This window comes from Nansenia antarctica (genome assembly GCF_963989245.1).
Source record: "Nansenia antarctica genome assembly, chromosome: 4".
NCBI classification, from domain to species: domain Eukaryota; kingdom Metazoa; phylum Chordata; class Actinopteri; order Argentiniformes; family Microstomatidae; genus Nansenia; species Nansenia antarctica.
In genome coordinates this window covers 39,325,942-39,350,932 of record NC_137689.1, presented here as the reverse complement: position 1 = coordinate 39,350,932, position 24,991 = coordinate 39,325,942, and the positions used below count along the sequence as shown (strand labels likewise).

The following is a 24,991-nucleotide window of genomic DNA, read 5'->3' as shown; positions in this document are numbered from 1 at the left end:
TTAAGATCCCGGTAGTATTTTATAAGACACCTATAATTCCTTCGCTATTCACCGGAGCATTTCAGCACTGTCGTTGTCCACCTCCGATGCTAGACAGTGTTACACAGTGTTAGGTGATGTTGGGAATTCAACCTCTGACATGTCTACTTCTTTCAGGTAGTGGAAGTTTCATGAATTAATGTTTCATGTCAGGGAAAATGCTTAGTGGTCAAGGTGGTCTCACACAAACATGCACACATTCAATTCAATATCTCTCAACGTGTATTGCTTCTTTTCTTATTTGTTTAACCAAAATAAATTGTGTCCAGTCAAAGAGCGTGTAAGCTATGGGTCTCTCTTTTAGGAGGAGACAATATTAATAATCACAATATGTATAACCTAGTTCTCTTGGTCCAGTAATGCAATTTGCACCTGGGTATAGCCTAAGCACAAAGAATCGTACGGATCGACTATTTCTTTATTTATAGAGGTGGAACGTACCATTTGGGTTTCTAATCGGGAATAGGGGAGAGAACACGCTCTGTAACTCAAACATCCAGTTTCTAGCAGTTCCCTTCTTCCATACCTCCCCGCAGTCCTCACCTCTAGTGAGCTGGCCCCGGCCGTTTAAACCGGGAGGACTCTCACACCGACTCCTCAATGCAAAAAAGAAAAGGCCACTTAGAAGCAGGGAAGAGGGGAACGGAGGTGTAAATAGAAAGAGAAAGCTCTTGCATGGTCTCTCTCCCTCTCTGTCTCTCTCTCTGTCTCTCTCTCTCTCTCTCTCTCTCTCTCTCTCTCTCTCTCTCTCTCTCTCTCTCTCTCTGCCTCTCTCTCTCTCTCTCTCTGCCTCTCTCTCTCTCTCTCTCTCTCTCTCTCTCTCTCTCTCTCTCTCTCTCTCTCTCTCACACTTTCTCTCCCTCTGTGTGTGTGTCTCTTATTAAATGAATGAATGAATTATTAAGTAGGAGATAGGCTATACATGAATCACGCTTCCGCCGGGACCAACAGACGCTGTTTTGATATTCGTTCCAGCCCAGTGATACATATGTATTCATATCCATGTAAATATTTGTCTTGGTAGGACCTAGAACAGGACCAGCATTGGCAAGGCTTTTTTGGACTCGAATTTGGACCCATTCTTCGGAAGCCTCAACGAACGAACCCACACATCCCTGCTGCTGCTGCTGCCGTTTATCCCACAACTCATTGCCGGTCCGAAGATGGCAACTTTAACGAACGGACAGGTGGACGGTACCGGGCACGGCACCACCACCAACGGGCTCCTGAACGGATTAAGCCACAGCCACAGCCCGGCCACCATCCCCATGAAGGACCACGATGCCATCAAACTGTTCATCGGCCAGATCCCCCGCAACCTGGACGAGAAGGACCTCCGGCCACTCTTCGAGGAGTTCGGCAAGATCTACGAGCTGACCGTGCTCAAAGACCGCTTCACGGGCATGCACAAAGGTGGGTCTGGGCTGTAGCTACCCCGAGAGAGAAGGGGCTATTTTTACTTTTTTTTTACTCCGCGGCTCGCTGCCACGGATGTGTCTGAATATGTGAATATGAATATGAATATGTGTCCACCCTTGCCTTCCGCTGGTTCGGGCCACAGTATCGAAAATAGATGTGGAATGGGTCTGTAGGCTATGAACAGAAACAGGTGTGATCCGTGTTTGGGAGTGTTGATTCACTCGTCAATATTCAATCGTTTCTCTAAATAATGTCCTCAGTCCTCTAATAGATGCTGAGATGTACATCAAAGCAAGGAACGTTGCCAAGGACAAGCAAACCCTCATCACTTTATGTAACAGTATGTCTAGGAGCGATGTGCCGTGGTGTTGTAACTTTTCGAGGTGTACGTGGAAGGAGTAACGAGTCGCATATGTAGTAAACGGGCACTCGTTCACGAGGGCTGAATTTCCTTGCGCTTGGAAATTCACGTTTTCACGAGCCCGTACCCGGGGAGCCCAGCCCGTACCCGGGGAGCCCGGGACTGATCGCCCGCGGTATCGGTATCTTGCACTCTGTTGCGCGTAACGCCAAGTTGCCTGTGTGAGAGAGGGAGGGAGGATTTTGTGTGTGTGTGTGTGTGTGTGGGAGGGGGGGGGGGGGGGGGGGGGGGGTGCGTGCGTGCCTGCGTGTGTGTGTGTGTGTGATACACCTGAGGTACAGGTAGTAGTAATCTCCATTTCGTGACGTTAGAATTATACGGTTCTATCTCCATTTTTGTCCTTTTTTTTCTTAAATAATCTGATCCATTAGGTGTTTATTAATGCCTGTGTGGTGTTATTTTGTAAATGTTGAAATTTTTGAGTTAGTAATTAATAAAATACAAAGGTTCCATCTCACAAAACATAATGGAATGTAAAAACGTTGACGCTCTATATCTCTGAACTGCCCTAAACGGAGATAGAACCTTATAGTTCTAAGCTCACAATTTACTGCGCCACAAAATGACTGAATTGTTACAGAGTACATACTTTTCAGACGACATTGTGAACACTTTAACCTGAGGTGAAGATCATTGCTCAACGATCAATGATGATTTGTGTTATGGTAAGGACCTATGCAGTATACCTGTTATGGTGTCAGTCATATATTTTCAGCTTAATGGCAACAATTAAGCTTCCATTAAGGCTTTGATTTCAGGCTCCGTAGAGAGGGGTCTGTGTTAGAGAGAGGGGTCTCTGTTGGCCAAGCCCTGCTCAGGGGCCACTGTTACCTAAGGGGGTTGGTCTGTCCTACCTGGAGAGGGCATTTTCGGGTCACTTCACATTAAGGATCCCTCTTATCCCCCCCCCCCCCCCCCCCCCCCCCCCCCACACACACACACACACACACCAAATTGCGAAACAATGTGACATTCCGGCATGTGTCGGGGGAAATGATGATGATGATATACAAACAAAGCAGGGGGAGGAGATTGGCCAGGGAGGGGGGAGAAACCAAAGAGGAGGAGGAGGGAGGGAGGGGGGGAATCTTTTATTAATAGCCCAGCTGGAGTAGCGACTACTTGTCCGGCGGTTAATCACACACAGCTCATGAACTACGGGCATCCGGCTGATTCTAGGAACTGTCTGCTCACTGGGATGTACAGCCTCTCTCTCCTCAGCCAGGGTCCCCCCCCCCCCCCCCCGCTTTCATTAGCACACCCCCACCACTCTCGTATTTTAACGAGGGGGTGAAGGTGCTGGCTTCTTACTAAACGTACGGTTTTTAACACACCTCCCAGCAAACAGATAGGGCTGTTGTTGATGGGTTTTATTTAGTTCCTTTAAGGCTTGTAACATAATGTGACATGGACAGGAACTAGTTTGGTTTCAGTGCATGTAGTAGTGCATGTATGGAAATATTGGTTTGTGTATGATTGATGGTTTGACACTAAACCACATAAAATGCAGGTCCAACTTTGACTGTTTTATGTAATTGTGTTGATAAGGGTACAAACACGATACGGCTCATTAAGGTGATGACGTTTTGATGTGAGCATTCCAATTAATATTTTGAAAATGTATGTTTGCTGATGAAGTTGTGGTCAAGCTGATTAAATGGTCCACTGACTGATAGATTGGCAATTTAATTAAACAAAAAGTGTTATTTGCAAGAGTGGGAGTTTTTCTTTGTTTGAACTTCATGAGTATCTTAAACCTTGCATATAACTGCACACAATGTGAAGTCTGCTTCTTTCCATTCATTTTTTACCAGCATAAGTGATATTTGTTTTAATCAGAGAAATTCCAAACATTCTTCCAAACAATTACAAACAATTCTTACAGGTCCACGTTTACTTTCTTTTACCCCAAATTTCTCATTTTGCCCTCTTCATCCTTCCTCTCTCCTTCCATCCATTTCCTTTCAGTCCTATTTACATATATCCTCCTCCTTTTCCTTATTTTCCAAGTCTCACACCTCTTCCCCTCCTCCATATTGTCCCCTTGCACGTCTACTACTTTGTTAACCTTCACCTCTTCATACGCCTCTCTTCCACATCCCCCTCTCCTCCACATCCCCCTCTCCCGTCCATTTGCACTTGAAAAGACAGACAGCGCCTCCTTGGTTTACCCTCCTACTGCTTGTGTCTGCTTGGCAACCAGGGCACTGATACGGCCCCTAGAAACAATGAAGAAACACGCCTTATACAAGCCTGGCTGCAGAACCTCAAAAACACTCAAACCAAGCATCTTAAATGAGTAAACTCCATCCCCTAAGACTTTGTTCTGTCTGTGTGTGGCTTGCAAGTGTGTTGTACTATATTGAAATTAAATAATTAGCTTAACTTGGCATTTTCAGTAGTAAAAACAGGTATCTTCCACAAAACGCTGCTACCAAAGTAGGCATTTGACTGATTCTGAAATAATACTTGCAATAAAGACCTGTAGCCCTACAGTGCAAGTTAGGCTACGGAAACGTAAATAGTCAACGACCTCACCATCAGAGAGAGAGCAATCGATACCTTAATAACAACCCGAGATAGAGAGGCGCTCCTATTCACTTCTATTGTTACCAACACCTTTGATACGTTTTGCCAGAACCATTCTAATAATGACTCCATGTATCACCAGTAATCTAGCCTTTAGGATTTGGCCCCCTCGGAATTGGGGGGGGGCTGGGGAAAAAGGATAGGGCAGGGACAGGCACAGAGGCGACAGCGCAGTCCTACATTCTCCCAATGATTTTATTTTACTCCCTCCTGCGTCCGGGCCGTGCTAATAGACACCATTTATAATGGTCAACGGCAGCTGCCGAGCAGGCTGAGAGGGGCACACGGCACAAAGACGGGGCTTTTTTCCTCCCTTTTGCAGTGCAGTGTTGGAGGTTGTGTAGATGTGGCGGCACAAGATCAGGTGATTAAATTCAGTCATAGGAGTGGAGGATTATGCCGTAATTCACCCTTTTTAGCCCATGATTTCCTCCTGTGACAGTAAACAATAATGCGTCATCTTAAATCGCTTACCTGTAATCACTGTCGTTAGAACGGGGTAACTAGACATGCAACAGCATTTTGAAGATGCTTCCTATTGTTAACCGGGAACAACTGCATATTTTGGGAAATGTGTCTATGTGCCTTAACCTCTCCGACTCTGGTGGAGGACTGTCTGTCAGCGTGCTCGTGAGATTTGCTGTTTTCCACAAAGTTCTCTCTAGCACTGCAGAGAGAGAGAGGGGGGGAGTGTAACCCTGTGTTGTTGCTCTTGTTTTCCCTCCTTCCCTGAGAGAGAGATGTGCAGACATTGACACAGTCCTTCACTGAGTCAGAAAGGTTAAGGCACATGGACATATCTCCCAAAATGTGCAGTTGTTCCCTTTTTACTGTCACCAAAAAATGGTTAGTTACCCTCCCATGTGAGTAGTACTGCCATAACGGTGTTATCACACCTTGGCCGTTGTGATGGCTATCATGTCTATCAAATTAACCATCGTCCTGGCATGAGTGGGTGTTGGTTCCAACGCAGCTGTTGTTTCTCGTAAATCCGTCTTCAACCAAAAACTCCGGACCTTTCCATGAATTTAAGTCGTCTTAAAATCCGTAGTTATATTCAAAGTAACAAACAAAATGAATTTATGTTGGCGTGATGTACGCGTGTCAATGTGTGTTTGTATGTGTGTCTCTTCTGGGTCGGGCCTATCCCCGAACTGAGCTCAGTAACAACGTTATATCAGGCAAAATATCAAGTTCTCTGAAATGAAATATAACGCAAAATATTTTGTATGTTAGATCAAACAAAAAAGATGTAACAACAAATCTTCTCTGATTAGATAGTGGTGGTGCTGTGGCTGAAAAACTGTGTCGCACCCTCACGTGTCAGGACTCAAGAAAAAATGAGAAATCACTTCCTTATATCCATATTAGAATAGACTTTATTGTCGTTGTACAGTTGCCTATACAATGAAATTGTAGTGGCTCTTCCGAAGGTGCAAAAAAACCACAAAACATATTCACATATTCACAAACATATACACTGGCTTTTATAAGGCAAAATGCGTCCTAAAGCATATTGTCCTTAGATTGGTAAAAGTAAGTAAAAGTCTTATAGATAGATGGGCCAAAGTGCCACTTTCAAAGTACCATTCAAGAAAGGTTTTTCATAAATAATAATATAGAGCTTTTTCGCTCCAACAGCCGTATTAGTGACATTAGCCGTAGGACTCGTTATCTAAGTAAGAGAGTTGCTCAGCACATTAATTCACATTTATAGCAGCACTCCCCGATCCCTCTTTCTGCGCACACTGAAACCGTGACGTTCGTGTTAATAAACTGACATGCGAGTAATACGGCAAATAAATGAAACCGAACAATGTCGAAAAATTCGCCCATCCTCCCTCCATCCGTCCGACCCATCTATTCTAAAAAATAATAATATGAGGGACTCATGGTGGATCTAGGGCAGGGTTGTGTTTTGAAGTGAGCGACAGACAGACAAGGCTCTACCTTCACCTTATTTTGTTGCGCCCTGTCCTGTCCTAGATACTGGGAATGGCAGGTGGTGGAGATAACGTGTCACAGGCGCTCAATCCCCCTCTGTGAAATCGGAGGCTCTGAGAGATCCCTTGAAGGTGTGCTGATTGAGAGAGAGAGAGACAACTGAACTGATGTTAGTTCTCTCTCTCTTTAGATGGAACAGGTACTGTAGTATAGCAACCAGGGGCCTCATTTATAGAAAGTACTTTGGATCAAATTTGATCTTACCCGTGTCGTACGTAGAAAACCATGTAGAAAACCAGCGTAGTGATTTATACAATTTCAACGTGAGTCGATTTGACCGTGGAAACGATCGTAGCTCTACATCAGGTATTGACTTTACCTACTGGTTATGTAGAGTTATTACAGGCATGTGAGCCGCGCGTTAACTGTAATTCATGCCAAGTGAAAGTGGCTCGTAATAAAATTAACAATGTTGTTATCAGCCAAGAAAATGAGTTAAATTCAAGATTTAAAGGGAACTGATGTTTATGATTGTATCAGTCTTCCTTTATGTGCCATTAGGCTATTGTAGGGTGTAATCATTCTAAATTGAGGCGTGATAAAGGCGAGATTCATTGTGATTCCCCAGGATTCCTCGGTATTTAGCATTATAAGCCCTGTTATAAGGTTATTTACGATCATATGGGTCCATATCAACATTTTGACATACACAAAAAACACCAAAAAAACACCATAGCCCGCAGCGCAGAGCGCATCATATATTATGTCTAATTAAGTCAACTGATATTATGCTTATCACCAAGTTCTCCCATACTGTGCTTATGGACTAGTATGATATGTTTATATCAACGGTAATCAAGTGCTTTAGTTGGCGAGCGCACTTGGTGATGGTAAGCACTCTAATACGAGTTGACTCGCTTGAACGAGACAGACCACCACACATCTGCCATATCAGACCTTCGTCCCACATGTATTTATCATCATATTCTTCAATATAAAACTGAGGTATGATATGGCATATGGTACATGGCAGTCACAATGCGCCGTCCCGCTCCAGTTCTGCATCCAGTTGAACGCATGCAATGATTCAAGTAGGTCGCGCAACCAGGGAATTGCAGACATGTGTGAAAGGGAGCAACATGGCGAAAATGCCCGGTCGGCACAGCTTGGGATTCCATGGAAATTACAGGGAACTATGTGTGAAAGAGCCTATAGACTCGTTTTCAAAGACGGGAAACTCACGGAGTGGTCACTGGTGTCCGCACCCCGCTATAACAGGGCGTATATACAAAGCTCATTCACCTGCGTTCAATTTCAAGTATATTTGGTATTTATAGACGCAATTTTAAACAAGCGCAGCCCGTTTTATAAATAATGCTTACGTCCGTGCAAGTCAAAGATGGCGTTCAAGTACTTTTTTTTATAAATGAGGCCCCTGGCGTTTTGTCTTTCAGTTATTTTGCCAGCCAACAACTACAGAGTTGAGTGTTTTGATGTTGTCCACAGGACATTGTGGTCAATAATAAACTCGTCAGGATTGGATCAGTTACACCTTACACCATAATTAAGCAATATCACACTCAAGGTCGTGCTGTTATACTGAATATCAGCACGGCTGTGATTCGGTCATAGATACAAGGCCGCAGCACTCCCTCCCTTGTGATATTGCTTAATTATGTGGTCTGACTCCTAGGCCAGGGTTAAAGAGAATGTGTTCATTCATTGAATGATTTGGGTACTTAGGGTAAGATGGTGGATTTATGACTTCTGGGGGGAGAGTCATTGAGGTTGAGGTCCTGATTGGAAGCTAGTTTGATGTTGCTTTGTGAGTGCTTGAGCTGTGGCCTTCAGTGACTACTGTATATATCCACCTGGGTAGACAAGAGACCGAAATATGAAATGCTAATGACATTCCAAATCCATCCACAGTACATAAGAATAAGATCTGGACTGGCTTTGAAAATGATCTGAAACATAATCATAAACGAACAGAAATGTCTGGAGGTAACTGCAATATTGTCAATGTAAGACCACAAGGAACTCTTGCCTAGATTCTGGACGGAATATTATTAGAGTAGGTGTAAAAGGTGTCCGCAATGGAAGTTCTCCCTCCTAACGACGAGAACAGTGACAATGATACTGCCTTTTTAACAAGAGGCCCGGTGTGTTCTCTCTGCAGGGCTGCCTTAATGCGGCACACATTCGGGGCTACGCGATTTCACTCCTGTTGCATCATCTCTCTCTGAGGGCTCATTTTTTTCATGTCGTTTGGTTTGGGATGTGCGTGTGTGTGCACTATGTTGTTGTACCCTCTCCTTCCTCGCTCTCCGAACCCTGTCTCCGAATTCTCCACTCAGCTCGCCTCAGAATGCACACTCAGGCACGACGTCGTGTCCTGTTTCTATGACGACGTAGTGCGATCGATGTCGAGCGTGTGTTTTTTCGGTTAGGGAAAAACAGCCACGTGTCCGTGAGGGAGGTCACTTCTCACCAGAGTCGTCTCCCCCCCACTCCCCCCCTCCCCCCCCACCCTTTAGGCGTCTAGACCTGCCGAGCAACAAGGTGGAAAACAGGCTGGAGACTGAAGGACGTGCACTCCGACGCAGACACAGCCCTTGTTTGTCAGGTTGATCAGTTGTCAAGGCGTCAACGTGACTATTGTCCGTTGTTATTGGATGGGACAGTCCGAGGGGGGGGTATGGCCTTTAGCCCAGGGACTTTGTTACCCGTGGTGAGCGATGACCATGTAAGGAGAAGGGGGAGGGGGAGGGGGGAGGGAGGGGTCGACGGTGAAAGGGAAGTGTAGGCCCCTGTTGGGAGATTAGCAGGCTAACAACTGCTCTGGAGTCATAAGGGCTGTCAGAGAGGATGAGGCTTCTCGTTGCACTCATTAAATCCAATGACCTTTACTCCTGTAGAGGAACGGCACAGCCTAGCAGAGCATGCAATGAATCTACCCTCATCCCAAGAGGCTGACACTGAAGTGTAAAGAAGAATCAGCTACAACTTTGTAAGCTGTGCAAACACCACATACGGGAGTTACATTGGATGTTGTTAAATCACTCACTGCCAAAGAAGTGCTGATTGTGCTGTGATGTTTGCCTAGCAACAATACTTTGCTTGGCTACAAAATGAAGCATCATCATTGATGCAGTTTTGATGAATGAAGTCACCCTCGGCACTCTGGACTGTTGACAATTTGGGCGACTTTATTCACCCTCGGCACTGAGTTAAATCATCATCATCATCATCATCATCAGTTAAATCATCATCATCACTGAGTTAAATCATCATCATCATCATCATTATTTGACATGAAGACACCGCAATGAAGAACAGATTCTTACATACAAATAGTTTATTTCAAGTGTCCTCATGTGTCCTCTTAAATGTCTGTCATGTAATAGTATAATGTCAGTTCTAATGTGTCCTCTTAAATGTCTGTCATGTAATAGTATAATGTCAGTTCTAATGTACATTTTCAGCTGAGTTGTGATAGTGTAATTAGTCATTAGCGACCGTGCAATAACATGTAGATGCTACTGGTTGTTTCTGTTACTGCACTTTGAAATTGATTCGTGCCGTGCCAAGTCTACTGGAGAATACCCTATTACAGATGTGGCCTGCTCAGCATATTTGGGATTTTCTTGAACTCCTTCCACACAGTAAGGTCATGTGTTATAGAAGGCTGCTACGCTGACCTGGAGGGAGGATTTGTGGCCTGTGATCCCTCAAGCCCACAGTACCTGCTGACCTCTGCAAATCTTCGCAGGGTAAAATATTCCATCTGTGGAATCCGTGTCTCCATGCCTCTGTAGCCGTATCCTAATAGCCACTGTTGGAACTAGAGAACTACTGTAAACCATGGCTGTGTGAGGACGGCTGGCTGTGAATAATGGATACACAGGGCTCATTTAAACACCAAGCACAGCTTTCGCTTAGCCTTTTCACCCTCTCCTCCACTTGTCAGCAATAACAATTGGAGCATTCTGCGAATCTTGAAGCTTCAAAACAGCCTAGCTTCTACCCCAGTTATTACCCGACATCTGCTCAGCCAAACTGAGTCAGTGGACATGGCTGTGTTACTACCGTGCTCTAGGGAAAACCTCGTCCACCTCATCTTTTTTTTAAACCGAGATGACAAACACTTGACATTGCAGGAACAAAGACTGAAAACGTAGCAGAATCTGTTTGATTTTTTTCGTATAATTAAAATCCAAAGTCAAAAGCAACAACGCTACTGTAAACGTCCCTTGATCAGCCTGTTTTTATATAAACTTTTCACCTATCATAAGATATATTCATTAAAATGTGCTCCTTTTCTTTCCGTTGCTATTGCCGTGTTCAGTTGCCACCGTTCGTTCGACATTTTGGTTTAAGCGCCAGATAAGCTTCGCACTGTTTTGACAAGGGTTCCTTCGAGAGGCAAAATAATTCCTGTTTTCAAGGCTGTTGCATCATCTAAGTGTTTGTGGACTGGTGTTAATGTTTAACACCGAGCTAACACGTCGCCTCTGTCTGATGCCTCTGTGTCGGTTCCCCTGTTAATTGCTTCTGTATGGGGTCTGCCAGACGAGGAAACTGCAATAGTTTCACAATCTTTAAAAGTCTCGCATATATTTGCAGTTGCCAATACAATCAGTGGTGTAGGGGAGCGTAAACAACCTTTTGGGGCGGTGAATCTAATTCACCCACCTCTTCTGTGACATGTCTACTGACATTTATTTATAAGTTCAACTTCAAAGGGAATCGATATGAACATACTGGAGGTCAGTGTGAGGGCATGCGCGTTAAACTCACCCCAGGATTCCAGATATTTTCAGATACATAACAGGCGTGGAATAAGTTGCATTGGTGCTTGCTACTAGTGTGTAACCCACCTCTGTTCTGTTAATCCCTCGAACATGTATTTATGCTGCGTAGGCGTAATTACTGGGAAGGGAACCCATCCGTCCACACATACAACACCAGAGGAAGCTCCACGAACCACGTTCAACCGCGTTGCACCACAAACAAGGGGTTAAACTCGTTTGCAAACTATGCAGTAAAAATGTGGAACGCCCTTCCTATAATCTTAAAGGAGTGCAAAACACTGCCCACCTTCAAAACCACTCTCAAAAAACATTTACAGGAGGCTGCAATCCGTAACTGGACCCTCTAAATCAAAAATCAGATTAAAAGACCCGAACTACCCACTGTACATACTTTGTGTTTTGTCCCCCGCCCCCATGTGGTATTCTGTAGTAAGAAAGTATTTAGTAAAAGAATGAGACCGGGAGACACGATGCTGCTGTTCAATTCGCCATTTATTCAACTCTCGTTCTTCACCTCCGGAAGTGCATGCATCACTTGCATACTAGCGCCCACTGGCGGTATAAACAGGACACAACATTTCCCCCTTTCTTAAAGGGATTACAGTCCTCCACGAATGCAATATTCTGTAGACTGGTGTCAGTACAATTGAAATAAAATGAAAACGAAGGAAATGAAAATGAATGAATCAGCATAATGAATAACAACAATAAACAGTTTATGACAGTGAAACATGAAATGAACATTCACTTTTGTCATGGCATTGTAGGACCTTTTTGTACTAAGTTAGAACCGTGTTCTATCCTACCCTTTTTGTACGTTCTCTACGGCACAAAGTCTACCAGCCACCTAGGTGGGTTTCTGACTCTCAGGTTCCTTCTTGGACCTGGTTCATTAAACACATTCTCTGACTCGGGCACCATGAACTCCTCTAGCTCAATCTCCTTTTCACCACTGGTGCCAGACAGAGCATCCTTGGGGAAGCGTGTAAGCTTGGATGCATTCCATTTTCGACCATCACTGAGCAGGTATGTATTCTGTCCTGCTTTACTAACTACTGTCAGCGGTTCTGTGAATCTTGATGATCCCTTTTTTACATGCTCCGGTCTGCGGACACGTACGGTGTCATTCACTTGGAACATGGGCACTTTCGCTCCCCTCATTCTGTCTGTGTACTCCTTACTCTCCTGTTGCTTGCGTCTCACTGTCTCCTGCACTTTCTCATGTGACTTAGTTTGGTGTGAGACAGGGAGGACATTTAGTTTTGTACGCATCTTTCTGTTCCTCAGCAACTCAAAGGGAGTAGCTCCTGTAGTAGCATGCGGCGTAGCGCGATAGTTCAGTAAGAACTCTGTTACTACATGTTTCCATGGCTTGTGCATTCTCTCAGCCGTCTGAATACACTCTTTGAGAACTCGATTAAATCTCTCAATAGCCCCGTTGGCTCTTGGATAATAAACACTGGAACGCAGGTGCTTTATCTCTCTCTCTCCCAGAAAGCTTGCAAAAGCATGGGAGGTAAACTGACATCCGTTGTCAGAGACCAGGAAGGAAGGGTTACCTTCACGACTAAACACTGTAGTCAAGAAGCTAATAACCGCCTCTGTAGTTACAGTAGAGACAAACGCCACCTCTGGCCACTTACTGTAATAGTCTGTGAGTGTAATAGCATAACGGCAGTCCCATGTCGCACAGTCAAAGGGACCAACAATGTCAATGGCCACCTTCTCCCATGGTCCACCTGGCAGTTCCACTGGGGTAAGTGGTGCAGGCGCAGTTTTGGCTGTTTTGTCATTGTATTGACAGGGTACACATGAGCCTACTAATGTCTGGACACATCTGTCCATTTGCGGCCACCAATATAGCTCTCGTAGTCTCTGTTTAGTACGCACTATTCCCTGATGCGCTTCATGAGCTAAATTTACAACTTTAAACCGTAGTGTAGTAGGAACAACCACACGGTCGGGGCCTCTCATGACAAGTAGTTCATCCACAGCCAGTTCATCTCTCACTCTAAAATATGGAGCAAGTTCCTTTGTCACATTCTTACTGCATTTTGGCCAACCTTTCTGTATTTGCTGTCTCAGTTGAGTCAGTTCAGGACAGGCCTCACAGGCAGCAGTGAACTCGGTCACAGATATGGCATGTGAGGAACCTGTGAACACAGTAGCCACCATGTCTGGCTCCTCCTCCACCTCTCCTGTCGAAGGCAGAGGGAGTCTGGACAAGCAGTCAGCAGTCACATTACGTTTCCCTGGATGGTAAGTGACATCATAAGTAAAGCATAGTAGACGTGCAGACCATCTCGCTATTCTCAGACCTGCGCGACCCGTACCCCTGGAAGTGAGTAGGGTTGTCAACGCTTGGTGGTCTGTGCGTAGGACAAAACGATGTCCCCACAGGTAGGTTCTCCACCTTTCCACCGCCCAAACGCATGCCAGCGCCTCACGCTCGACGGTAGAGTACTTTCTCTCTGCAGGAGAAAGTGTCCTGGACGCAAAAGCTATGGTTCTCTCTGTATTGTCTGGGTGAATCTGGCTCATTACAGCCCCCAATCCATAGTTAGAAGCATCGGTAGTGACATAAGTAGGTAACTCAGGATCATATAATGCTAAGGTAGGACTCTCAGTAATCAGTCTCTTAACCTCAGTAAAACTGGACTCTGCATCCGCTGTCCATTCAAACTTAGTTTCAGTAGATTCCCTGAGTGTAGCACGTAGCGGTTCCACCACAGTAGAGAAGTCAGGTATGAATTTACTATACCACGATGCAAGTCCTAGGAAGGACCGCAGGGAGGATGTGTCGTGCGGGGCAGGCGCGTTCGCCACAGCACTGACCCCGTCTTGGTCAGGATGAAGACCATCTTTGGACACAGTGTGGCCCAGGAAGCGCAGAGCTTTCTGGTTGAACTTACACTTGTGCATGTTCAGTTTAAGTCTCACTTCATTTAGAGCATGTAGCACTCTCCGTAGGCTGACATCGTGATCCTGCTGTGTGATGCCGTAGCAAATCACATCATCCAGGTAGGCCTGTACGCCTGGCAGGCCTGTCAGTACAGTCGACATCATTTTCTGAAAAGCTGAAGGAGCAGAAGCGAGGCCAAATGGCACTCGGCAGAAACGAAAAAGACCCTCATGCGTGATAAACGCAGTTAAATCACGGCTATCTGGATGCAATGGCAACTGGTGATAAGCAGAGGCTAAGTCTATAGTAGAAAAGACTGTGGCTCCACGGAGCTCAGCGAACAGTTCATCCATGTGCGGTAAGGGATGACAGTCACTGATGATTGCCTTATTAGGTTCTCTGAGGTCAACACACAGGCGAGGCTTTCCTCCCCCCTTTCTCTGGGTCACAACTATAGGGGAAACCCATGGAGATGCGTCTATACGTTCTATAACGCCTTTTTCCTGTAGATCTGCGAGCTCATCGGTCACAGCCTGCCTCACTGAGAACGGAAGCCTCCTCAGTTTCTGCTGTACTGGCACAGCATCTGGTTTAACCTGTATTTTGTGCATAAAACCTTTTGCACACCCTAACTCCTGTACTAGAACCTCTGGTTCGGTCTGTGGAGTGGTACTCTGTACAGTAGGTGCTCGGAGCACAGTAGGAGAGCTAGCAGGGCTAACAGTAATAATTTTGTTACCCTCAATGCACATCTGCAATGCTACAAATAAATCTAGTCCCAGCAATGCATTTCCTGATTCAACCACTATCAATGAACCTGTAACTGAATGTCCATTATGAACAACTGTAGCATGCATGCAACCTTTAACAGGAATTTTCTCTCTGGAGTAAGTAATCAGATTCACTGTAGGCTCAGCAAGGACACATGTATGGAAAAGTGTCTGGTAAGTACTCTCTGGAATAATAGAAACAGATGAGCCTGTATCCACTATCAGCTCAACATCATGGGAATGATAATTTGCATCAACTCGTACAGTACACATAATTTTATCATTCACGACGGCCCCCTGCATGTAAAGCACAGTAACGTCATTCACCACTACCTCACGCACCTCTTTTTGAGCCGATCTACACACCTTGGAAAAATGTCCAACTTTTCCGCATGTATTGCAAGTCACCTTAACCGCCGGGCATGTAGGCTTGTTAGCTAAGTGTCCTGTGGATCCGCATCGGAAGCAGGCGCGCTGATTCCCAGTTGTAGCTGGCTGGCTGTAGACCGTGGCAGGTGCAGTCGTCGTCGGATCTTTCTTCTTGCCCTTGTCGAACCTCCTCCTCGTCGGCTGTTTCTCGATGGCTCTCACCGAAGCTGTAGCTCCAGAGAGAACGTTGGAGTTCCGTAGTCCAGCCTCGATTTGTAAGGCCATTGAAGTAGCTTTGTCCAGAGACAAGTCCGATTCAAGCAAAAGTCTGTCTCGTATGCGTGTATTAGCAACACGCTCAATCAGTTGATCACGAATCATTTGTTCCTCCATGGCACCAAATTCACAAGCTGCAGCTAGCTCGCGTAATGAAGCAAGGAACTGATTAACCGTCTCGTCAGGACCCTGAGCTCTCTGTCGAAATTTGTGACGTTCAGCAATCACATTCACCTTAGGAACAAAGTACTTTTTCAGTCCATCCACGGCAGAAGTGTAGGTAACACCCGTATCCTTTAGAGTGTAGAACAGTCTTTGTCCTTCGGTCCCAAGTGCATGGAGAAGAATCGCGCGCTTTCTTTCCTCCGGCCATTTTTCTCCGGTAGCATCAATTACGAGCATGTAATTTTCAAACATTCTCAACCAAGTAGGAAAAGAAATAGCAGGTTCGCCTGGCACAGGCATGAACGGTGTAGGTAAGGGTACGGAAATAGCCATCCTCGTCGCCAAAAATGTGGTATTCTGTAGTAAGAAAGTATTTAGTAAAAAAATGAGACCGGGAGACACGATGCTGCTGTTCAATTCGCCATTTATTCAACTCTCGTTCTTCACCTCCGGAAGTGCATGCATCACTTGCATACTAGCGCCCACTGGCGGTATAAACAGGACACAACACCCCACCTGTGGTGTATGTCCCCACCTGTCCTACCCGCTGTACATACCTGATGTTTTGTTGTATTGTTCTTCCCATGATGGATGTATTTTTATCTTGTAGATAGTAATAGTTATTTGTCTGTATTATCTTGTAGATAGTACTAGTTTGTTTTGTCGGTCTTACATGTAACGATGAATTGAGAATCAAGGACCCCAATTGAAATAAGCCAGTGGCTTTCTTGGGTTTTTATCCTGTTAGTTGACCTTGTATGTAATATGTACTTTCATGTACCTACTTCTGCAAATCTTCTAATTAAGTTTTCAATCAATCAATCAATCCGTATGTAATCAAACTGTGTGAACCCGAGGTCCTTTGTTCTAAAGAGAGGATGTGATTATGTGGGTCTTTTCAGTGTAGACTTCCCACCTCAGCGGTCGCGTGCCTCATAGTGAGTTGCTACTTGTATGTTACGTGGGATTCTAGTGTTTGGACCCAGAACACAGGAGTCGGAATGCAGAAGTAAAATTCAAAAATAAAGGTACTCTTTATTGAGCAATTGGGCAATAAGTAATCCGAACTAAGAATGGCAAAACAAAAGTATGAGAAAGCTTAAAGTCTCCAAAAATACTAATAAGTGCCCAATGTAGTTCAACAATCTTAGCAACAGTCAATCAACACTTAACTTCCTATACGGCGAGGAACGATAAGGCTCTGATAACACATAACACTCACGTACATGTATTGAACAACCGACACAGAGGGAAGACACAAGGGGATATAAATAGACCAAGACTAATCATTCACAGCTGTTACCAATCACAGACGTAAGACAGACAGAGAAACAAATACACATCAAAGGGGGCGCCAAAGGGTCGCTCAACAATAGAGCGATCCCCAATCCTTCCACTTGTATAATATTAAGAACTGTAGAACGAGCCGGATCAGGGATATCACATGTTTGTGGTTTCCTACTCTATTCCCTGTCTCTATTTGACTTGCATGCTTGCACACCTGTGTGTGTGTGCATGCGTGTGTGTGTGTGTGTGTGTGTGTGTGTGTGTGTGTGTGTGTGTGTGTGTGTGTGTGTGTGTGTACGTGCGTGTGCGTGTGCGTGTGTGTGTGCGTGCGTGTGTGTGTGTGTGTGTGTGTGTGTGTGTGTGTGTGTGTGTGTACTACAGTATCAGACATAACATGGTTAGGGTTAGAATGTACTATAGTATCAGACCAATGCAACATGATGACATGGAATGTAATATCCACCAGTCATGTGTCTGATTCTGTTTCCAATTATCATCATTATGATATCATACATATTATGTTATGATCATGCACTAACTAACTGAAATGTAATACTTGATGGAGAAGCCTTTGTTTCCAATGACAGCTTCAAGACCCTGGGTGGTATGTTTGAATTAAATAAAAAGTTATTAGCCCCTAAATGTTGAATTTTAAAAAGTTGTTGAATACTTATATTTCCTCCACTGTAGAATGATTAATATATTATAATATTATCATATGATATATTACCATTATGATATTATGATGTAATATTTTCCTCTTCTTGTCTTCATTTAATAGCACAGCAGTGCTGTTGGTATTTAAGATGGAAAGACTCTATGGAGGAGAGGGTATTGTTTCATTAAAAAACGACTGCCTTGAGCTGTTTTAATGGGAACTCATAAGATACAAACAGATCACTGTATCCAATAAAAGCAATATCAGCACAATAACAGAAGATCAATCAAGAGCCAAATGAATTGGTAAATAAATGCAGTCACTAAAGAGGATACATCAGTCACTTCATTATCATGAATGATTATTTGAACAAAGATCTGGTGGTGACAGAAAAAACAGTGTAGTATAGTATTTCAAAACATTTATCTTATTTTAATTAATTTCTGTCTATTTCTTTCTTCTTTCTCTTCCTTTTCTTCTTCTTCTTCTTCTTCTTCTTCTTCTTCGTCTTCATGTTCGTCTTCATGTTCTTCTTCTTCTTCTTGCTTCATCTGCTTTCTGCATGCTTTGGGTTTGGTGTGAATTGACACCCTAGATCTGGGGAAATCTCTGTAGTCTGTTCTCCATAGAATGCAACCCAACTACTAATGAAAGAGCATGTCCAATATGTTGAGTCAGACACATAGCCTTCATTTTCGCATTTAGATTGCGCTCACTTCCATCCAAAACATAGACTGTGAGTCTCTTTGATTCAATTCCACTTCCTCCCCGTCTCTCTCTTCATTTGCATTTCATGCCCCCAATTAAAAATGTACCATGTTGACTTGTAAAAGGAAGGTGGGGAAGGGGTGTTATGGCTTTTCAAAGATCCCCTCAATTAATCACGGCAGAGTTTGATTCAGAAAACGGGCCGTTTTTCAACGATTTGACTGTAGTGTTGTTGGCCTCAGTCCAGGTGGAGAATTTGGAAGACGTTGGTGTTGTATATTCTTGGTCTCTGTTCTTACAAATAATTCTTGCCGAATGTTCTATTTCACCACATTTAGCACAACGTCCACGATTGTTATCAAGGGTAATGGCTTTAAGAAAACCATCAATGTCTTAATTGCTCATTTGGGAGCATTTGATCAACGAGGCTGCCACTACTTTCCTAAAATGGTTAGTCAAACATTTCACCAAACGCTGTGAATTGAACTTTTCTAGCCTCCTACACCGACAGACAACAGCTGTGGGATGTACCCAATGAATGATCAAGATTCATCTGAATCTCAGTGGATTTACCTAATCTAACCCTAACCCTAATCTCATGTGCCACTTTAAAAGTGAAGAAAGACAGAGAAAGACATCAAGACTGTGATATGGTACGATACTGTGGAGAGAGAGAGAGAGGGAGAGAGAGAGAGACAGACAGAGAGGCAGAAACAGAGAGACAGAGAGACAGAGAGAGGGAGAATGAATTTTAGAGGGATGATGTAAGAGAATATGTTAAAGGATTCAATGGAGAGAAGAGACAGCAGAAGATCTTAAGACGGAAAGAGGGAGGGAGTGCATAAAAAAGAGGTGAGCGAGAGGGGAAGAGAGGGGAAGAGAGGGCAATTGCAAGAGAGTGTGAAAGAGGCAATCCTGATAAAGGGAGAGAGCCAGTAAGGCTGAGAGGAGTGGCAAGAGAGGGCCTAAAAAAAAAGGCAGAGAGAGAGAGAGAGAGTCCCCGAGACAGATGTCCCCCTCCCTGCTTGCAGATTGATGGCTCTTGGCTTCGTTCCATGCTAGGCTCTGACCTCTCTGTCCTTTGGTGTAATTTATAGGTTGCGTTTTGCGAGATTTAAGCACTCGTCGGTGGCCATCATGTCCACCGAAGGAAAATGACCTTCCTGCAATGGGAGCAGCATTAGCTCCCTGCTGCTCAAAGCCGCCCCCAGGGGTAAATAAGCAACCTCCCTGCCCAACACGTAATAAGCCATTTTGACACACACATATACCGCATACATTTTCAGTTTTTTGCTGTGTGTGTGAACCCCTCTGTGTTGATTTCTTCTTCTTGAACACATTTTTGACACCGGGGTCGAGGAGGAGAGGAAGGAGAGGAAGGAGAGGTGAAACAGAGGTGGATGTCATGTCACGTAGGTTGCGTTGTGGGGCAACAATGGATTATGTTGGTGTTTATTGCATTCAAACGTGTGTTTGAACAGGGACAGATACAGTTCTGACATTGGCATATTTCAGTCATAGCGGGCGTAAGTTTTGGGGGGATTTTATTTAATTTTTTATTTGTCCCAAACACAATAAATATATACACATAAAAAAGTAAAAAAGAAAAAAAGTTATCCAACACAATTTCACCTTGTGCAGTTTACACTAGCGCGTTCGGGAGGGGACAGGAGGAAGTGAAAACGTATCTAGTCCTACCCCCCTTCCTTATGTTACAACATTTCAAAAATAGAATCTCTTTCTATAACTAAATACAACATTAATATCAAATGCAGAAAATTAAATAAGATGTACTTCAGTCACCTTACTACTCAGAGTCCTCTGTCCTGTACATGTCCAAAAACACTTGTTTATAATATTATAGTGGCCTTTGAATTTACTAATATTTTTGCTCAGTGTTACCCTCACGTCTAGTCCGTTCCAAAGGGACGCCCCACACACAGAGGTGCACAGACTTTTCAGAGTCGTACGAACACTAGAACACTAGAACACTCGGCTGTTTTAGATTCAAAGTCCCTCTTAAATAATAACCACCTTCTCTACCCATATACATTTTCTGAATATTGCTTGGCAACATGTTATTTATAACCGTGAACATAATTTGTACAGTTTTGAATTTAACTAAATCCATCAATTTCAATGTTTGGCTTTTTATAAACAGACAATTTGTATGATTTAAGTATCTGGCATGATGTACAATCCATATAGCTCTTTTTGCAATGTGCATATCTTTTGTAGGTTGCTTTTGTAAGTATTCCTCCACACTTCAATACAATATGACAGATATGGTACAATAAGTGTGCAATACAGTGTGTACAATATTTCCTGATTCAAAAGATATCTCGTTTTTCCTAATATTCCGATACTTCTTGCTATCTTTGAACACAGATATTTTTACTTTATTTTATGTGAGTTTTCTAGCAGAGATTGTGGTCTATTAAGACCCATAGAAACTTGTTTTCATATACTCTGTCAATGTTTACCTGATCAATTTCCAAATGTACTTCAGTGTTTATTTCACGGTTTCCAAATAGCATGACGTTTTTTTTTTTTTCAGATTTAAAGATAACTATCGATAACTAAGTATCGAACCAGCATTTTAATTCATCCAATTCTTTCTTTGCTACTTCCAATAGCTGCTTCAGGTCATCCCCTGAACACACAATGTTTGTGTCATCCGCAAAGACAACAAGCTTCATTAAGTCTGACACTTTACAAATATCATTTACATATAGGATGAACAGTTTAGGTCTTAATACTGACCCCTGTGGGACACCACAGGTCATATTTAAACATTTAGACCAGTCCTGACCCATCTACACAAACTGCTGGCTGCTGCTCATGTAGTTTTCCAGCTGCTCCAGAGCCACCCCTCTGATACCAAACCTACTCATCTCTTCCAGTAATATCCCATCGTCTATTGTATCAAAAGCATTTTTTAGGTCAATAAATATTCCTAGTACATATTGTTTTTCTCTATACAGTCAGTGATTTCTTCCACCAGCTCCTTTAATGCCATGGAGGTAGATCTCGCTGTTCTGAAACCATACTGGCTGTCCATTAGTAGGTTATGTTTTTCAACAAAACTGTCCAGCATTGTAAATAAAATAAAAAAATTCAAGTATCTTTGAGAATTGTGACAGCAAGGATACCGGTCTATAATTAGTGAAGGAATGCTTGTCTCCAGCTTTAAATATTGGGATAACTTTAGCAACTTTAATTTTATCTGGGAATGTACCCGTTTTAAATGACAAGTTATGTATGTGAGTTAATGGCTCCACAATTCCATCAATAATATTCTTTACCAGGGACATATATCATCCCCATCTGTAGAAGTTTTATTTGTGCATTTATTTACTATATCCCTAATTACCTCTTTCTCTACAGTTCCCTACGATATTGAATTAGTATTTCTTTCCCCACCTTCCATTGAAACTCTCCCCAGCACTGCATAATTATTTAGCTAATGCAGGGCCCACATCCACAAAAAAGTTGTTAAATTCATCCATCCTTAACTTTCCATTCGCTCTACTGGTACAATGAAAACTACATCCCTGTATAACAACAGCCCCTATCGGCATCAATCCATGTTTCTGATACCGCTACGATATTAAAGGGTTTATTGAAATGTCCTAAATACTCTTTTATCTTCTGAAAATTGGCATGTTCACTGTTCAGCATCTGTGTGCAAATGTGCGCATTTCAGTAATAGCGGGCGTACATGACACAATTTCTCAAATCGAAAAAACGCCAGAAAACCTCTCTCAGGATGCCATCATCCTTGTCAAAATATTGCTGTCTCCAACATGATTCAATTCATACATGGACACAACATGATGTGAACAAGATGTCTGTTATGATTGGTTGTGAAGGTTTTACAGTAGCGAGAGAAGTTTAAAAGCGGTTCAATTCCTGTTTTTGTTTTAGAATAACCGCTACGGTATATAGACATTGTTTTGTTGTCTTTGACTTGCTCATACTATGCCAGTCCCGGCGCTGTTGCCTAGTATGGTCCTAGTCTTTAGTTCTTAGCCTAGTATGGTCCTAGTCTTTAGTTCTTAGCCTAGTATGCTCCTAGTCTTTAGTTCTTAGCCTAGTATGGTCCTAGTCTTTAGTTCTTAGGGTTTCACTTTGTAATGTTCAGCAGAAGAATCACATGTTTTGCACCATCATACTCATTGTCATCATCAACATTGGTCCCCAGATGGACCTTAACATAAGAAGATGAATTAAAAGAGAGAAGTGTTCTGGATTTAATTGATTCTTAGTAGATTTAGTAGTAATATAAAAGGGTTAGGGTTAGCTTAAATCAATTGACTCAAATGAGGCCTTTTATTAAGCAAAGTTACAGCAGCTCAGAGAGAAAGTAGAAGACAAAAAGCCCCCTCCTGTGAGAGGAACACACATTTCTAGAAGTTTCCTCCCTGATGAGGTCACTACTCTTGCTCGACCAATCATAATCATCTGCTTCACAAGTTATTGGCACATCTCTTTCAGGAAGGGAAGGCCTTCCTCAGTGCTCAATTTCCCAGAATGTAGAGATAGACTTAAATTCTCAGCATATTTGATATAAAACTACAACAGAAGAAAAAAAGAAAAAAAACGATCCTGACAACATCATATAAGTGTGTGTGTGTGTGTGTGTGTGTGTGTGTGTGTGTGTGTGTGTGTTCATGTGTGTGTGCCTGTGCCTGTGCCTGTGCCTGTGCCTGTGCCTGTGCCTGTGCGTGCATGCCTGCCTGCCTGCCTACATGCGTGCGTGCGTGCGTGCGTGTGTGCGTACGTGCGTGCGTGCATGCATGCGTGCGTGTATGCGTGCGTGTGTGTGTGGTATTTGGATCCATCTCCAACAGTCTCGGCTGGGTCTCTCTCTGTTTGGTCATTCACGACGTAACACCTTGTGCACAAATCAATCAGGGAATGACTTGGACAGAAACCCTTCAGAAATTATTACAGATTTGCAATTGAACGGCTTCTGAGGTTTCTCCCCAGCCACAGGTGCTGCTGCTCCCCTGCGAGCCAGAGCCTATTAGTTTAGCATTTTAATCACAGAACAGAAGATGGGAATCCTATCCAAACCCATCACCTGGCCCCCACACACACACACACACACACACACACACACACACACACACACACACACACACCGTGCTTAACACGGTGTGGAACGCTTTCATGAGGTTTCTTAGAAAGAGTATGTGTGAGAGAGTTAGAGATAGTGAGAAAAAGCAAGATAGAGAGATAATAGTGTGTGTGTGTGTGTGTGTGTGTGCCTGTGCGTACGCGCGTGTGTGTGTGTGTGCGCACGCAGGCACACACATGCAAGTTAATGTTTATGCATTGGATGCTTGTGTGTACTGTACCTGCATGTGACAGCGTCGGCTAATAGGTTGTGGTGCCCACCGCCCCCAGAGCAGAGGCGATACACAGTGAAGTCGGCCAGACTGAAAGCCACTGTTTGTGGACACACCCAGCGATCCTTCCAGGCAAGATATAGGCCTACTAACTCTGCACAGAGGCTGTCCTGATCGCTGATCTACCCATTTGAAAACAGAATTGGAGTCGTTGCCTGTCAGTCTACTGTCTACTTATGTGCCTCATCTTAATGTCTACTTACGTACCTCATCTTAATGTCTACTTACGTACCTCATCTTAATGTCTACTTACGTACCTCATCTTAATGTCTACTTACGTACCTCATCTTAATGTCTACTAACGTATCTCATCTTAATGTCTACTTACGTACCTCATCTTAATGTCTACTTACGTACCTCATCTTAATGTCTACTTACGTACCTCATCTTAATGTCTACTGACGTACCTCATCTTAATGTCTACTTACGTACCTCATCTTAATGTCTACTTACGTACCTCATCTTAATGTCTACTTACGTACCTCATCTTAATGTCTACTTACATACCTCATCTTAATGTCTACTGACGTATCTCATCTTAATGTCTACTTACGTACCTCATCTTAATGTCTACTTACGTACCTCATCTTAATGTCTACTTAAGTACCTCATCTTAATGTCTACTGACGTACCTCATCTTAATGTCTACTTACGTACCTCATCTTAATGTCTACTGACGTACCTCATCTTAATGTCTACTTACGTACCTCATCTTAATATCTACTTACGTACCTCATCTTAATGTCTACTTACGTACCTCATCTTAAGGACGGTGTTATTCTAGGAATTAGCCACGTCTACAAAGAACCTCACACTGAAATGATCACACTATCGACAAATAACTCAAGACATATACATATCATGACATATAACCATATTATCGTTAACAAAAACTCACGTTCAATGCTACTATAAGGATGTGACATCTGGTCAGTGATTTAAGAGAGAGTGGCCTTACCATCTTGGGGGCCTTTAGGGAAGCCTATTTTCCCCAGACTTCCATTTGCAAGTGATTTGCCTCCAATGTGAAATTTTTTGAACAACTCGGATTCCAATCTGCATTTCAATGTCCCAATTTGTCCAAGAGGGAGCTCAGCTTTTCTAAGTGAGCCCGGATAAAAGTGGCTGCCAAACGAGCTAAATATTTATAATTATCTGCAGCTCAATAGCTGATAAAAGGACTTTGAAGATCGACTGTGTGCGCCAACGGCCTCAT

General features: G+C 43.4%; 1 protein-coding gene across 15 annotated transcripts in view; it reads left to right on the top strand.

Moving 5' to 3' along the window:
* Window positions 1-1,202: 1,202 nt before the first annotated feature.
* Window positions 1,203-24,991, top strand: part of celf4 (CUGBP, Elav-like family member 4) — a gene marked incomplete at both ends in the record, with an annotated part of 165,239 nt that continues 141,450 nt past the window's right edge. For 13 of the 15 annotated variants that reach the window (XM_080528927.1, XM_080528935.1, XM_080528930.1 and 10 more), the window contains one exon: window positions 1,275-1,452. In XM_080528927.1, coding sequence (XP_080385053.1) covers window positions 1,308-1,452 — 145 coding nt within the window. Of the gene's footprint in view, window positions 1,453-24,991 lie in introns of all 15 variants that reach the window. The other 2 variants (XM_080528924.1, XM_080528931.1) reach the window with 2 other exon arrangements.